Genomic DNA, 16684 nt, shown 5'->3' with positions numbered 1-16684 from the left:
TACCTCTACTTCCACAGGATGGACAACGTCTGGATTACTTCACTGCGCGACCATCTCCTGCCGATAGACAAGCATACGCAGAAAAATTTGGGCGCGGTGTCAAACCCTGTCGATCGTTCTATCTCGCGAACGCATGCGAACAAGGTGCTACTTGTCCATACAATCATTTCAAAATTAGCCCTTCGGTACTTAACGTGCTCCGATACAACGTCAGAAAGACCGCTTGTAAGAAGGGCAGCGATTGCCGTCGGCTTGATTGCATTTTTGGCCATGTTTGTCAAAACAAATACTGTCTTACCAACGAGCTGGATACCTGCTACATGAAGCAGCTTCATGGAGTCGACCCCGAATTTGCTTCGTGGGTCAAAGGCAGGAATATCTCTGCCCGTGCGACCGGTAATGCAGAAGAAGTACTAGTCGAGACCGCAGACTACGCAGATAGTTCACGAGCCGAGTCCCCCTGGTTCTAAGAGGCGATGAATGTACGAGAAATACAGGGGTTTGGGATCAAGTCTCGTCTCGATACAAGTAGATCATTGTTCACTATGTTGCTTACAATGGCTTTGAATGAACGCATTCAGACAATACAAATGCGATGTAGGCGTCCAGCCCATCTGTCGTACTCGCAGCCGTTGGATCGTGATCTTGCAATGCGCTCTATGAAACTCACGAGAAGACTTACCGCGCCGCTTTCTACCGTACTTTCCTCCCAATCTCATCGCTGCACGAGTTACCGGCTTCTACCCTGAATTCACCCTTGTTGAGTCTCGAGCAAGCTTTGACGCACTGACTTAGTATGAGAGAGACCGTAATCCTCCCCACAGATTGCTGCCTAGGGGCCATACACTCCTCAATTCTTTGCGCCTGCGTATATAAAACCTCTGTCCATCACACTCCTTCCCGAACTATGACCAGTCGCTTTGTACTCAACCACTAGACCAAGCCGTAATATGTCACAACACTCAAGTCGTCAGGAAGCTTCTAATGCGGTCGAAGAAGCAGTAAGTTGGTCTCATACGAGGTTATTGTATGGCAATACTGACAATCCAAGGACTCGATCTCGGCCACGATCAACGAGTACATTGCCGAGAAGCGCCGCGGATGCGCCACATTCCACGCGAAAACGGTCGGGCTCAAGGTGTCTCCGCGAAAGATCCAACAAGTTTCTTCCGGCTACTATAGCTTCGTTGGTACAAGCCCAGGAACCCCTCGCGTCAAGATACGCTATGATCTATCGTTGTCGAACAAGTCAGACATAGCAGACATATCTCCTCTAGCATGTGTCCAGGTCCGCGGGCGCCGTAACTGGCGTCCTCTACGTGATTGGGTTGAGGTTCGGTGCAAATGTAAGGGCTTTAGCAACGAGACCGGGCTTGTACGTGCGACGTGAACGTTACTCGAATGCCAGGCTGACACGACTCTCAGCTCGTTGACTACCGTATGTTACAGGACCGTCTCCTCGAGTTGCGCAAGATCGACTTCGATGTATGGAGGAAGACCTCGATCGCCGACATGTCCTTGGAGTCGCTTCAAGACGGAACCTTCTTCGCGCTCCATACATCTGGGGAACTTGGCAAGACAAATGCATTACAGATACGCCGACGACCCTCATTGGTTCTTACATGCGGTCCAGTAACAACCTTATTGAGCGACGTAGAGATTGGGCTCTCATATCAATGGGTTTCATTCGGAAACTGGCTCACGGCAAAGCTCGCGACACTACCTCCACGTGCTGTTGACAACAGCCAACAGTGCTGGTGGCAGGCGAATGGCCGCGCTTTTAGGCTGTTGGACTTGCCTTTCGAACTTCGCTCGATGATATACAGACAGCTTCTTGGGCTTTACATATGGCCTCACAAAAAGCTAGGATATCAGGAACACCCGTTGCGAAGTCCGTTGAGAATCTTCGGCCAGGCAACGTATACAGCGTACACTAATCGCTGCATGGCATTTGCACGGACTTCTCAGTACTCTCTCGATCCCATCGGAAATGAACGACCTTGGGCGTCGATCAACACCAACATACAGTACATTTGTAAGCAGGTAAGAGCCGAGTTCCGCAAGTTTACCGTGACATCGACTGTGCCGCATTTTCGGGATCCCTGGACGCTCATAGAGGTGTTGCCTAGTTTACAAGGCAAATGGCTCCGTCACATCTCTCTCGGTTTTCCCAACTCCATTTACTTCAGGTTTCTGGGCTATGATGACCAACGCCAAGTGGAATGGCCAGGTCAAGCTTTGATTCGAGTCTTTGGGAAGATCCCGACGCTAGCTCGCCTCCATTTGCATTTCCAGGTTTCTCTCCCCCGATGGATAGAGAGGGTAGGTATCGAGGATCCATTCTTCTCCCACGACCCTTGGGCTCGGTCGTTGCCGAGCCATCCTACTGACCTGATCTCCTGTGAGAAGACACTACTGGATTGGTTCTTCACACTGGCGCTGGAGGACCTTCGACAGATACCATCCGTAACTATGTCCGGACATGTGAAACTCAGCACACGTACTAAGTGGGAGGCAATACTGCATGATGAGCGCAATGGTACGCTTCACAACCTTTCCGCTGAAAGGCTGACAATCATGTCAGATTACTTGCGGCGACCTTTGTAAGTCCTGTTTCCCTCCAGCTTGAGACTGTTGTTGCCGGTGTGTGTTCTGACCATCTCTTACAGTCCTCCTGTGTGCTTCTGCAAGCGCCCGTGCCACTGGTGGAAGGAATTCGGTCCGCCTGCCTACGGCGAGATAGCTAACTTCGAGTTCCCATGGCCTACAGGTCGCATGAATTACGACCCCAAAGTACACGATCGGTTCGTATGCGAAGATTGAGGCACAGAATACTTAGAGGGATAGGCGGTAGAAGGACTGGGATACCTAGAGACAAACATGCTCTTTACGACCCGCGTCGCTGAAGCCTGAGGCGTAGTGAGGTTGCGCGATAGGCTAGACACAACGAAGATATTATCAGTAGAACAGCAGGAGCTCCCTGTCGTGATGTTGGACCGTCGATGCTGGTGTCGTAAGCTCGGCGTTCTAGTCTTTTCGTGGCGGCTTCCCCTTATTTCCCCGCATCGCACTAGTGACGTAGCGCGAAATAGCGTGGCTCGGCAGTTACACAAGTCGTCAAACCTCACTCACGATCACCAAACCATCACTCTTTCGATCAAATTCCCGTGCGGTAAGCTTGACCCTCGCCTGAACTTGCACAGCGTGGCTGAGCGTATTGCAAAGACATTTGCCGCCCACTTCATCCGCTGCCGCTCGATCCCGGAACCTGGGTCGAGATTACAACGCTGCGAACATGGGTATGTGTCGACATACCGGGGTTAAACAGAGGCTAATACGCATTCAAGGCTCATGACTGGACGACGCGCGCTAATATGTGCCGTAGATGATGTGCTATGAACGATGAGACGGCACGCAGGTCCTTCACGTGTGGAAGATGCGGAGAACCTGGCTGTTGGAAATCAGGCTGGGCGATAAGTACCCAGACGCTCAGCGGAGGATCGGCCGGCCGTTGTCTACACATCTTAGTAACCTTTTGTCTTGATTCTGCTCCGACTACAATTGCCGATTCACGATAGCTGCTCACGGCGCTATTCTACCGACGTCTTGACGCTCTATGGCAAGCCACGTTTGACTTCTACTCCGAATGGTTTTCGAAGCCGAATCGCAATAGCACCGACCTACTAGATTGAGTCAGAATAGGCCCGCGAACTGCGCGACATCGTATACAACAAGCGATACAAGTACTTCGCTGCACCCTTGGTCTGAGCACAATCATCGCTTCTCACACATCCGCCGTTTGGACAAGATGAACGGGCACGACTATAATGAAGATGTAAGTTCACAACATGACTGATAGTACCCAGTACTAAGACATGCAGGAACGCCGGCAGCTCGAAGCCGAGCTCCACACAGAGATTCTGCCTGGTACGGAGGTCATGGCAGATGTAGGCTCACATCACTTCGTCAAGGGAGCACACCGCCAAGTTCTTGTTCCACAACCTAGCGATGACCCTAACGATCCGCTCAATTGGAGCACTGGTTGGAAGATGGCGTGCATCATCTCGGCATCTATGGCCACATTCACGCAAGGATTTGGCCCACTGGCTCTGGCACCGATGTTTCCGGCACTGATAGAAGCTTTCAACACCGATCTGGCTGGAGCTGTCCAATTCACTGGTGTTTGTATCTTGGTGCTGGGATTTAGCAACTTCATCTGGTGAGTACCATCAGATCATGATGCAGACGCCGAAGACTAATGGGTAATGCTAGGGTTCCAATTAGCACATCGTTCGGTCGTCGCCCGGTTTATCTCGCATCCCAACTCATCAACTTCGGTACCTCGATATGGCGCGCCAAGGCCAGCTCCTACAACTCGTTCATGGGCGCGTGCATCCTCAATGGCATTGGTGCTGGACCAGCCGAGACTATCATGCCCGAGATCATCGCCGACATCTTCTTCTTACATGATCGCGGAAAGTGGAACACTCTGTACTGGGTAGTCTACATGGGCTCGCTGATGGTCGGTCCCATCGTCTCTGGATCGATGACCGAAACGGTCGGCTGGCGCAGCTTCTGGTGGCTCAATACTGGCATCCTCGGCCTCTCCTTCTTGATGGTGGTCTTTATGTTCCCAGAAACAAGGTTCAAGCGCGCGTTGCCCGAGCATTTGGGACAAAAGAAACCCAGTTCACTAGAAGAGAAGACACGAGCGACTACCCAGGAAGATATCAACCACTCCGACAGCGAGAAAGAGACAAATCCAATCCAGCACATCAACACAGCTAACCCCGTCTTGCCAAACACGGCGGGCCTAGAGATGTCCGAGACAGCTCAGCGAGACCCCTTCCTTGGCCGCGGCAAACCTGGCAAATGGCAGTGGAAGATCTTCCAACCAAACGCCCACCCATTCCGTTCCATCCTTCTCGATCTCTGGATCCCATGGAAACTGTTCGCTTTCCCCATTGTCGAATTCGCCGCTTTCGTCGTCAGTTGGTCATGCTCGAGCTTCCTCACCATCAACCTGACACAAAGTCAAGTCCTTGCCTTACCGCCATACAACATGAAGCCCATGACCGTCGGATTTACCAATTTTGCAGTCATGGCCGGCGCGTTCATTGGACTCTTCACCGCTGGCCCGCTCAGCGATTGGGTGTCTGCGAGGAGCACCAGGAAGAATAATGGTATTCGTGAGCCAGAGATGCGGTTACCAGCCATGATACCGTATGTCATCATCATGTTCATCGGAAACATCGTCGTCGCGATAGGCTATGAGCGGAAATGGCCCTGGGAGGCTATCATCATCATCGGCTACACGTGCGCTGGTATACAGGTGGCAGCGCTACCGGGTATCGTCAGTACATATGCTGTCGACTCCTACAAGCCCGTCGCAGGTTCATTGTTTGTCGCTATCACCGTCAACAAGAACCTTTGGGGCTACGGGTTTGGCAAATTCATCACACCATGGAGTGAGGAAGCTGGGTGAGTGCCGTGAATCTATTGACGAAGGACTTCTTTTGCTAACGTGAGTAGGTTCATCTCGCCCATCATGACTAACGCAGCTCTCATTACGCTCTGGTGCTCGTTCGGTATTCTCTTTTGGTGGAAAGGCAAGACATTCCGTCGCTGGAGCAAAAACAGCAGCGTCCACCGACTAGGCGCTTTGTAGTGCGCAGCGCACCCGTGGACCTCTCTACCTGCAAGTCTTCCTGGCAGCACCTTCCCCACTCATAGCTCTCAGCCTGCAATCAACTGCAATCCTGATCACTTACTCGTCTTCCTTTTCCCTCGCTCTCTTACTCCCAGGTTGCGCACTCTTCTTCACATCATCAGCAATCCACTCCGACTCATCCGCCTTGCCCTCCAACTCCTCCCACCCATGCACCTCCATCTCCTCCAGCACCTCGTTATTCTGCCTCAACCACTGCCAATGCAGTAAAACCTGCCACACCCTCTCCAGCAGCGCGATACCACTCAACCCCGCCACCTCTTCATCAGTCAACAGCAGATAATCGTCCAAAGCCGTAACATGATGCTTCATCCTCGCTATGACACCATGCGTCCCATACCCTCCTGCCGGCGCCGCAATCACCGTCGCAATGATATTAGGCAGCCGCGCCCTTCTATGCGGAAACCTCGCAGGGAAAGACACTGGGACTGGATCAGGCGCCGGCACCCCCGTTGTCGGCGGCACCGAAGCAACCGCAACAGGCATCTCGCGACCCGTCGCCCCATGCTCCATCTTCCACTCCCTCAACATATCGTACCGCAGCACCAACCGCATAGCAAGCTGTTTCTTCTTATCATAAAGCCTCGCCATAAGCGCCCTATTCTGCACAACCCCCTCCGGCAACAACGTCCGCGTGACGAGGAAAAGTAGCTCCTCGCATAGATACCGGAAACGACCTGCAGGGCGGTCTTCAACCTGACTGAACAGAGCAGGCCAATTCGTCTTACTGTCCACAGGCCGGAGTAAAGTGTCGATGAGCGGATGCAATCCTTTCGTTCCAAGATTACTGTGAACTCTCCCCCACGCTTGTATCGCATCCAACCCCGCCTCCAGGGTCCCTGCAAACGGATTCGGGAGCGTGGGCGCGAAGTGGTAGTGTGCGGATAGCTTTGCGGCTGCGGCTTCTTTCCGAGCGGATTTTCCTGGTGTGTCTTGTTCGAGCAAAGAGGGCGCGTCGCTGACGGTGCTGTTGGCGCGTACGCCGCGCCCGCTTCGCGTGGGTGGCGGTGGGGGCGTGGGACGCGGTGTGTGGAAGGAGGCTTGAGAGTCCGAGAGTATGCTTTGGGCGCGGTCGACGCGTTGGAAGCTGCGGCCGCGGGCGCGGTTTGGTGTTGCCATTTTGGGTGCGCGGAAGGAGTGGACTGGACTGCAAGAGCGAGGGAGCGAGGGAGTGTGGAGGGGGTGATCGGGGACGGGAGGGTGAGATGTCGAATAGAGTATTTTGAGTATATGGGATGTTGGGTGTAAGTGAGGGTACGCGTTGTTATTGATATGACGTGTGTGATTGTGGTAGATTGGGTGGAGGTGAGCGTGAAAGAGCAGTGAAAGAGGATATGATATTTTCTGTCATGATGGTAAGAGGCAGGTGCAAGTTTGCGAGGCAATTGGAGTGGCTTGCTGTCTTCTCCTAAGCCATTGGGTCCTCCGCAGAGGTTTGATATAAAGAGCCTTCTGCGTGACCTGTACTTATGTTTAGGTTTGTATCAGTCTACATAGCAGACACTATAGCGCAGCAACGTGGTGATACTTTGAAACATATTCTTCGATTGATAGAGTAACTTTACCGTACTCGCCACCTCAGACTACTCGCATCGACCACTCAACCCTTAATCGCCTGCTGTTGCATCTTCTCACCACTCTCATTCGCAGGCCCCAGACCCATCTTCGCCGGCCCACAAAGCTGCACACCATCCTTACTAAACCTGCTCCCATGAACCGGGCAATCCCAACTCTTCTCAGTCGTATTCCAGCAGACCACGCCCTTCAGATGCGGGCACAGAGCGGAGAACTTGTGAACTTGCCCGCCCTCATCTTTGTACACAGCAAGCGGGTTGGTAGGGTTGGTGTTGAGAACACCGCCCTCGCCAGGTACGAGGTCTTCGATGTCTTTGATGTCGGACTGAGCGAAGCGCTTGTACTGGGCGTTGATCTGGAGGTCGTGGCTGATCATGCTGGTTGCTGACTTTGCGATGGAAGCTAGACGCTTGGGGTCGTAGGCGGAGATCCAGGAATTGGGTTGTTCGGTGATGGAGTCTGCGATGAGCTTTCCGGCGAGAACGCCATGGGTCAGACCGTTGCCAGAGTCACCGGTGATGATGTAGATGTGCTTGTTTCCTTGGTTCTTGCCGATGAAAGCCATGTGGTCGACCGGCTCGAAGACCTGACCACTCCACTTGTAATCGATTGTGGTTGCTTGTGGGAAGCGGGCGCGTGTCCATTCTTCAAGCTCCCTGAAGGGCGCGACAGTGTCGGCTTGACCAACTTTGTGGTCACCTCCACCCACGACCATGTAGTCATCCTTCTCGTCGCACTCAGTGAGACGTATGTACTTGTAGATTTCTGCCGAATCGTAGATCAGGGCGTCCTCGACTGAGCCTTTGGGAACGCGAATGGCAATACAGTAGGTGCGGAAGTACTCCTCCTCGGCGATGACAGAGAGCTTCTGAAGCGGGACACAGGTAGCCTCGACAGCATCTGCACACTTGATGGTGTTTCCGTCGGCTGTCTTGAGATATACATCCTTGTGGCCCATGCCCATAATCTCCACGCCCTTCTCCTGCACATCGACGCATCGGGTGTTGGTGTAGCACGAGAAGTTGGACTGCTGCTTGAGGAAGTCGAGCACACCAACAACGTACTTGGTGGGATGGAACGTCGCCTGCTGTGGGTATATGACGGCATCGCTTTGATCGATGCTGCCCTCCCAACCCTTGAGCTTGAAGCCTTCCTTGTATTCCGTGGGGATACCGAGCGCCTTCGCCTTGTCGCCGTCCTCGATGAGAGTCTTGATGTCGCTCGCATGGTCTTTTGAGTCTTTGGGGTACTGCGAGAAGTCATAGCCGGGAAGATGGCGGTACTCGCACTCGATGCCCAGCTGCTTCGAGATCTCGCCGACGCGGTTGAGCGCCCAGGTATGTGACTCGGCAGCCGCCTTTGCGCCCTTGTCCCCGTGCTTCTTCGCAATTGCAGTGTAGCCGTCGTCTAGGTCGTTAGCGAGATGGCCGCTGGTACGTCCAGTTTCACCTGACAGCACCTCTCGGCCTTCGATCAAGACGACGTTCAGGCCACGAGTGACGAGCTCATAGGCAACTGAGACACCAGAGATGCCGGCGCCGACAATGCAGACATCTGTCTCGAGGTCCTTGTCAAGCTTGGGGAACCTGGGGATGCTCTTGTACGGCAAGTGGTGGATCCAGACGGGATCCGTCTCTCCGCTCGTGTACATGAAGTGCTCTGGGCTTGAGGTTTTGGCCGTGGCTACTGGCGCGTCGCCGCTCATGGTCGCCATATTCGCTCGTTGTCCTGCGAAAGCGTATTTCGGTGCTTGCTGTAGGCGGGGCGCGACTCTGCTATATGAAGCTAGACGTATGGAGGATAATCGTGCGGTGTTTCGTAGGAGAGAGGTACGGAGGAGACGAGGGGCAGACAGCGACATGTCTTAACGGTAGGTAAGGAGCGTGGGTGCTGAACACGTGGAGGTACATGCTGTTGTATATGCCTAAACTGTCAATAATCATGACGGGTTCATGTAATAGCCTGCGCATCATTGGCTAGATGCGTCGCGTGAGCCAAAACAAAGCATTGGCAATGGTGTAGCTTTGACGACGACATGACGTCGACTGTGCGACTCCGTGGAGCGACAGGTTGGGGACGACAGGAACGACTGTCAGCGGGGGAAAGAGTCTGAGCAAGAGGAATAAAATAATCCAGGAAGTTGGTAACGTGTGTACAGCTGAAGAGAAGCAATTGCGCAAAGACGATGATGAAGTCGCGATAAGAACAATGATGTTTGCGCGAAACCAAGACACGCTAAATTTCATCCGCGGCACGTCAGCACGTGACATAGTGCTTACCTCCCCTCCGCAGGCTTCAACAAACCCTCCGCAACATCCTTCAACACGAACTTCTTGATCTTCCCACTGCCCGTCAACGGTACCTCAGCATCGCAGTCCTCCCCCAGCCAGAATATATGCACAGGCGCCTTATGCCTGCCCAGCACCTTCCGCACCCAGCCCTGCACCTCAGCCAAGTCTGGTTTATCCGTGTTGGGCTCGTGTAAGAGGAAGGCAGCGGGCACTTCGACGTAGCGAGGGTGCGAAACGCCGACGACGATCGCGCGGGCGATGGATGGGTGTGCGACGAGACGTTCTTCGATTTCGAGAGGGTAGATGTTTTCGCCGCCTGGCATTAAGTTAGTACACAGGCTTCAAGGGTTGTGCTGACGGAAGGGAAACACGTACCTCGGATGATGATATCCTTGAACCGACCGGTGATGGTGCAGTATCCATCCACATCTAAAACCGCCTCATCACCAGTGTGTAGCCAAGGCTCACCATACTCGTCGCGAACGATGAGCTCCGCCGTCTTCTCAGCATTCTCCCAGTACCCGCGGCAGACTTGGTATCCAGCGACGCAAAGTTCACCTCTAACGCCGATCGGGACGACGCGATCCTGATGGTCCACGATCTTGACGCGCGCATGTGGTAACACCGTTCCGACGGTAGTCAACCGCGCATGCAGCGAGTCAGTCGTATGTGCGTTAAACACCGTAGGACTGGCCTCCGTCAGCCCATACGAGGACGTGAAGTCCGACATGTTGAGCTCGTTGACCATGCGCTCCATCAACCACTTCGGCACTGGACTTCCCGCCACGATGCCTGTCCTCAGATCGCTCGTCCAGCCTTCCGGCCGTGGTACGTCCATTATAGATTCCATCATAGCCGGTACACCGTGTAGGGCTGTGCATCGCTCCGCATCGATAGCGCGCATGCAAGCGACTGGATCGAATTGTTCGGCTGGGAAGACAATCTTCGCACCGTGTGTGAGGCAAGCGAGGAGGCCGAGGGTGAGACCGAAGCAGTGGAAGAGAGGTGGTGGGCAGCAGAGAGTGTCGTTCGGTGTGAGGTCCATGCGGTCGCCGATGAAGCGGGAGTTGTTGATCAGGTTGCTAAATAACGTCAGCAGAGCACCATCTCGTGGAGTACATTGACCTACTGGTGTGTCAACATGGCGGCCTTCGGGTTTCCAGTACTACCGCTCGTGAACTGCAGGTTTGCGACATCGTAGGGACTTATTATGCCGTCGAAGATATCTAGAATGTGCTCGGGGATGTATTGAGCTTCTTCGATGAGGGAAGAGTAGGAGATGAAGCTGTCGTGTTGGCCGCGTATCAGGCAAACAGTCTTGAGGTCTGGTAATGTGGAGCTGATGTCGCGTTGGCTAAGCTTCTCAAGCAATGGCCCATTGTCGAAGCGTGCGATCGTAGGTGTTGTGAACAGTATTCTGCATTCTACCATTGTCAGTATTTCTCCCGTGTCATACGTCAAGTCAACTTACTGGTGTGCTTCAGCGCATACTCCATCTCCGTCGCCGTATATGTATTGTTGAGGGTAACGCAGATACCGCCCACTCTCGCACACGCAAAGAAGAGCGCAATATACTTCTCGCAGTTCCCGCTCATGATCCCTATTCTATCCCTCGGTCGCACTCCCTCTTTCAGTAGCGCTCTTGCGAGCAAACTTGACTCCTCCCATAGCTTCTTGTACGTCCACCGCGCACCTGTCCAGGGTATGACAACAGCTTCATTGTCTGGATAGCACTCGACTTGCCGCTGGAGCAGTTGCGAGAGTGTTACTTGTAGTAGTGGTGGGTCCAATGGTCCCGCGACGATGGATAGGTTGGGATATGGAGGTAGGATGTAAGGGTCGATTTGAAGTAATGTTTGGTTCAGACGCTGCAATGCGTCATTCCGCGATTGGTCGTATATCTCCCCCATCTCGATGTTTATGTCTCGCTCCCTCGCAGGAAGCGTGTCGAAGTACTGTGGTCGAATGCGGAAAGCGATCCGAATGCTATCTCAAAACTAAGAGTTCGCAACGGCGGTGGGTATAAGCTGGCGACTGAGCTGATGGAAGGCGTAGAAAGAAAACGATAAAGAAGCAATAGTATACAACAACACCCAAAGGCAATCAATCACTCGACGATGAACCTTCGAGGCAGCAACTTCGGCCATAGCACTCAGCGATAGCAACAGCGATAATGACGGTGCTTCGCCGATGGCTCGGATCTAAGGGCACAAACAAGGCAACCCATCTCGCCCTCCAAACATGCCGTCTCCGGAGCCCTCGAAACGACGCGTCTGTGGGCCGTCACTCACGTTTCGATCGACTAGCCATGACATCGCTGGCCTCTCGCTCAGCCCTGCTCCTTCCGGACGCAACGCCGCAGCCAGTCTAACAGGGTACCGTCAAGTGATGGGCAGAATTTTCCTACTCGCAGGAGGTAAAGATCGTCCGTCGAGTTGCATCGCCCGTGGTGTAGTTCGTTCCCATTGCATGTTGGGACCGATGACAGCAAGCGGCGAAGCCACCATTGTCGGGGTAGTAGACCGACAAGGGTCGGGCGCTCGATCTTGATCTGATAAGATTAAAACAGGCCACATCAATATCCGGTTGCTGCGACATCGGTGGGCCTCCTCGTAAAGGCCGCGTGCGTTATGCACAGCAAATTTTTATCAGATCAAAAGAAATTTTTATCAGATGGAATGTACGAGTAAGGCGTCCGGCATGGGGACGCTGCGCTGCATCAATGTGGAGAGAGGGAAGGGAAGGATGCTCTAGCGCCTTGTATCCGGCTGGGCAATAACCTCCAGCGGATCAGATAATTTACCAGTGTCTCCAACCTGCCCCATCAGGCGCCCTGGTGTCATGCCGGTGCATCTGATAATTTTTCATCCACATCCACATCCACCATCGGCGTAGCGATCTACCAGTTCGAGATTGGAACCCGGGGACTGGAGCCTGTCCTGTCGTGTCGCTGCAGTGCCGTTACGTGTTGCATCCACACCACATCTCCACATAGTAGATGACCGTCATCCGAGCGCGTGAAACCTTGGAATGCGGTCGAAGACATCCATGCCCGCCGCGCCGTCCACTGGCGGTGCGCACTGGCTTGAGCGCCATGCACCGACGGATCAGATAAAAACATTGCGGCTAATTATCAGATCCGCATGCTGCAGCGAGGAGACCGGGGTGCAGACCGACGTTCATTGGATGGAGCGCAGGTGCGGTCATGTCATATGTGACGTGCGTGCCATGGGTTAGCGTGGGATATACAAATAGCCGGGAGAATTTGTAGTGTTGTAATCTTGCTTGTGAATGCGTGTGCGGAAGCTGTCTAATGCATAACACAGATGTTGCAGCCGTCTCCAGGCGAAACCCGGGTTGCGGTTCTTGGGGGCGGAAGCTAGTTCCGAAGTGATCGGAAAGGGAAAGGGCTCACGCATTGAGTCGAAGATGAACATGGGCATGTTTACATTAATGGAAAGCGGTATAGCTACATGGTATCGAGAAAAGAGCGCGCAATGTCAAATTACAACTTCGCTTTCGCGCCGGCATCCAGGCTTGGGCGGACCTTCTTCTCGCCGTCCCAAGTGAATGGGCTCAGCGTGAAGAACTTCTCGCGGTTGACCATCATCAGCGCACTGCGTTTGTGAGGAAGATCCATGAGCTTCTCAACGTGGAAGCCGTGGGCGAAGTCATATGCTAGCACCGTGCTACTCGTTGCTGCTGGTTCGCCGACCAAGTTCCAGGTGCGCGGCTCATCGAGGAACATGTAGTGCATTAGACCAGACCACCACGCGGAGACACGATACGGCCCTCTGAACCGGACATCACCGACGAGTGAGTGTCTGCCGCGGTCATATGGCGAAGACTGGTAGTGAGCACCCATGTGATCCTCCTGTGACATCTGTTAGTCCAATGTTGCAATGGATCGGAGATGGACTTGACTTACCATCGCCCAATAAACTTCAAAGTACGCAAATAGTATGTAGTCGAAGGCAGCGAACATGGTGAGTACGTGGGGGTCCTCATGCAGCTTTCGGAGGTATTCACGGTGCTGATCCAGGGTACCGGTTTCGTTCCATCCCGCAGCGACACGTGGGTCGTTTTGCCACTTGTTGAAAAGGCGGAGATGCTCATCATTGGTATAGTCGAGAGCCACCATCGTGAAGTGCTCCTTCAGATGTGGTACCCATCGGCTATAGATGATCGAGCCCGGTTCGGGTTTCGGTTCCCGAACTGGATGCTGCGTATGCCGTGGAAGCGCCGGGAACTGTGTTGATGGCGCATTCTGGAATGGGAAGGGAGGATACCGCCTATCGATCGGCTTTCCTGAGGCGTCGAGATGCGGTGCCCAGACTGGTCGAGCACCGAACGGGGATGCCGCGCCTTGCCAGAATGTTCCTCGGAAGAGGAGATGCCCATCGTGAGGCGCCGACGCGTTGGAACCCTTTGGATGCGAGTGGAACAAACCAGTGGCGTATAGCTCTTGGGCTAGTGCTTGAGAGTCCTTCCCTGACAATAACACGCGGAAGTTCTCAACTAGAGGGTGCAGCGAGACCAACGCGTAGGCGATGAGCCAGAGCTGCGGGACAGATGGACGATCTTGGGTCCACGTAACTGTCACGTATGGAGATCTTCGAGTGCGAGCCCAAGAGCTGTTATCTCCCATCGGCGGAACAGCATCTTGGCTCAAGGTCGCGACGTCGCTGAATGTGACTGTCCCGTTATGTAAGGTTGTGGGTGGAGCGATCCCTTTGCCGGTGGTGTTTGATGAAGATAGCTGGACTTGGTAGCTAGCAGGCTGGCCCTCTGGCGCCACATTCTCGACAGTGTATGCCGTAAGGTATGGGTGAGGAAGCTTGAGAACGAGCGGTTCTTTCGCAGTATCCGGCTTTGCTTGCTGCGCCATGATGATGAATGATAATTGAGATAATGAAGAAGGAGCTGAAGACAAAGTTGAGCATGCGACAGCAATGCACGAGAAGCTATAACCCTGATGCTTGAAGTCGTCCAAGATGTTCAGAATACGATGCGTGAATGTTTAACCGAGGTCGTTCCTAATATCCGGTATAGCTTAGCCCACTACATTACGCAGGCTTAGAGGGATTTGTTACCCATTCTCCGGCAAGGAAATCTGGTCACAGGGTTGTGGTCAAGAGGTGGCGTGAGGAAAGCTCCGATTTGGTGGCTGATCCACCCCATGTGGGCCTGAGTCTAGCTTCCACAAACCCATGCAGGTCGGCGTCAGTGGACGAAAATGCATCGCGCGTTATGTGCCGGCGACGCTAACCATTGGTGACATCGTTGTTTCGAGCGTGGGCATCAGTACACCTTGATGATGGCCAGTGCGCGGGGTCTGCAAATTGTGCCTGAGCTGTGCAATCGTGTTATGTCGCTGTGATACTATATCTCTTAGCGCTGAAACACCTTCTTGCTGTACAAATCTAGAGGGCGACAATCGATACTTGCTCCAGATCAACCAAACATTCTTCCATTATGACTTCAACCGAGAGAAGAGCAATTGACGCAACGACTGCCGCACCCATGGCAGACTCATCGCCATACTATGACCTTGTCTGCGTCGGCTTTGGCGCAGCCCAACTCGCCACAGCCATCGCGAATCGCGAGTCCAAGACGCCATCCAAAATGCTTTTCGTCGAGAAGAAGAACTCTTTCTCATGGGGATCGACTTCCAACATCTCGAGAACGCGAATGGAAAGCCCATTCATGTACGACCTGGCAACCCTCCGCAATCCGAGAACGGCTTTCAGCTATGTCAATTATCTGCTCGCTCGTAAGCGTCTCATCGAATTTGCCAACTCTGACCGGCTCAACCCTCTACGAGAAGAGTTCGCAGACTACATGAGGTGGAGCGCCGAGCACTTCAAGGACGAAGTTCGCTATGGCAGCGAAGTCGTTGGTGTAGCGCCAGAGGTAGAGGCAGACGCTGTGCAAAGCTGGAAAGTGGCCGTGAAGGACAGTACAGGCAAGACATACGTGGTGCGGGCCAGAAGTGTTGTCGCACCTTCCCCTTCAAGAGCGAGCGGTCCGGCGGCACAGCCATTGCCAAACGTCGACTTCCTATCCGGGCAACGAATTATTTCCATGGACGAATACCCCAGCAGGCGCAACGAACTGCGAGGCGCCAACGAGCCACGACTCAACGTATCTCTCGTTGGCTCTGGCGAAAAGACTGCCGAGGTACTGGACGATTTGCTGTCGTGCCCGCGTTTGGGAAACATTACCGTCGTCACTGAGGACGAATCGCTGGCTCCGTTGACGGTTCTGGACGATACCAAGCCGTCGCAGGCCCAGCTTTGCTCCATCTGGGCGAAGCCAACTAGCGCTCAACCAGCTTCCGTCACAGAAGCATCAGAGCTCGTCCAGACAATTTACATGCGCGCGTACGAGAAAATAGTCCAGTCCAAGGGCGAATTCCGGCTGCGCGTCATCATTGGAAAGGATGCTGCTGCCGCGTGCTCACAATCCGACTTCATCATCAGGGATACTGCAGCAAGTCCTCTTTCAAACATTGCGCTATTCCAGAGCATCGATACGCTCATCCTGGGCTGCCGGCCGAAGGGAGAGAGCCTGGAGGAAGTGCAGTTCAAGCGTGGCGCCGTCGCGGAGGGCTGCCGGCTGTGGCTGGTGTCCTCAAAGTCAGAGGGCGGACGTGCATTGGCCAAGGACATTGCCTTGATGGCTGGCGAGATCGTGCGCAAGGCAGCGACAGGGTCATCTGAAGTACGGGATGGCGCCGGACTACAGGTCCAGGCTAGGATATAGAGCGGGATGATGGCGCGCAGCTGTGGGTTCTGGGTTCCAAGGTTTAGGCGCTAGATGGTGCAGAATTTTATCTAATCTGATGCAACTTGAGCACAGACCCCAATGCAAGTGACTCGGTGACACGTCCTGAAGCCTCCACACACGAACCACACCGGCCCACATCACTTTCCACCACGCATCATCCTTCACGTGACGCTATGCCTCTTCACGGTGTGCTAGCCGTTGACCCTGCTGCTGCACCATGTCGATCTTGGCCATCGCCTCCTGGCGGGGCCATAGCGCCCGGATGAACCTCATGCAGGCGTCTTCGCGCAGCTTCACCACT

The 16684-nt window shown here is 53.9% G+C and overlaps 5 protein-coding genes across 5 annotated transcripts; 2 read left to right on the top strand and 3 right to left on the bottom strand.

Moving 5' to 3' along the window:
- Positions 1-3808: 3808 nt before the first annotated feature.
- On the top strand, positions 3809-5668 carry J4E93_010093 (uncharacterized protein; the record flags this gene model as incomplete). The annotated part of the gene is made up of 4 exons (XM_049347979.1): positions 3809-3835; positions 3882-4219; positions 4273-5481; positions 5533-5668. 4 exons carry the CDS (start codon positions 3809-3811, stop codon positions 5666-5668), a joined length of 1710 nt encoding a protein of 569 aa, XP_049194956.1.
- A 1660-nt stretch (positions 5669-7328) lies between these two features.
- J4E93_010092 (uncharacterized protein) lies at positions 7329-9164 on the bottom strand (the record flags this gene model as incomplete). The annotated part of the gene is made up of 2 exons (XM_049347978.1): positions 7329-9078; positions 9157-9164. The coding sequence occupies 2 exons, from the start codon at positions 9162-9164 to the stop codon at positions 7329-7331; spliced, it is 1758 nt and encodes a 585-aa protein (XP_049194955.1).
- Positions 9165-9578: 414 nt separating this feature from the next.
- On the bottom strand, positions 9579-11504 carry J4E93_010091 (putative NRPS-like protein biosynthetic cluster; the record flags this gene model as incomplete). Its single annotated transcript, XM_049347977.1, has 4 exons — positions 9579-9910; positions 9970-10676; positions 10724-11018; positions 11066-11504. 4 exons carry the CDS (start codon positions 11502-11504, stop codon positions 9579-9581), a joined length of 1773 nt encoding a protein of 590 aa, XP_049194954.1.
- A 1595-nt stretch (positions 11505-13099) lies between these two features.
- On the bottom strand, positions 13100-14482 carry J4E93_010090 (uncharacterized protein; the record flags this gene model as incomplete). Its single annotated transcript, XM_049347976.1, has 2 exons — positions 13100-13468; positions 13523-14482. The coding sequence occupies 2 exons, from the start codon at positions 14480-14482 to the stop codon at positions 13100-13102; spliced, it is 1329 nt and encodes a 442-aa protein (XP_049194953.1).
- Positions 14483-15069: 587 nt separating this feature from the next.
- On the top strand, positions 15070-16359 carry J4E93_010089 (uncharacterized protein; the record flags this gene model as incomplete). Its single annotated transcript, XM_049347975.1, has 1 exon — positions 15070-16359. One exon carries the CDS (start codon positions 15070-15072, stop codon positions 16357-16359), a length of 1290 nt encoding a protein of 429 aa, XP_049194952.1.
- Positions 16360-16684: the final 325 nt, after the last annotated feature.

This window comes from Alternaria ventricosa (genome assembly GCF_023758065.1).
Source record: "Alternaria ventricosa strain BMP 2768 chromosome Unknown scaffold_26, whole genome shotgun sequence".
Lineage (NCBI taxonomy): Eukaryota > Fungi > Ascomycota > Dothideomycetes > Pleosporales > Pleosporaceae > Alternaria > Alternaria ventricosa.
This window is presented reverse-complemented; position numbering and strand designations above follow the sequence as displayed.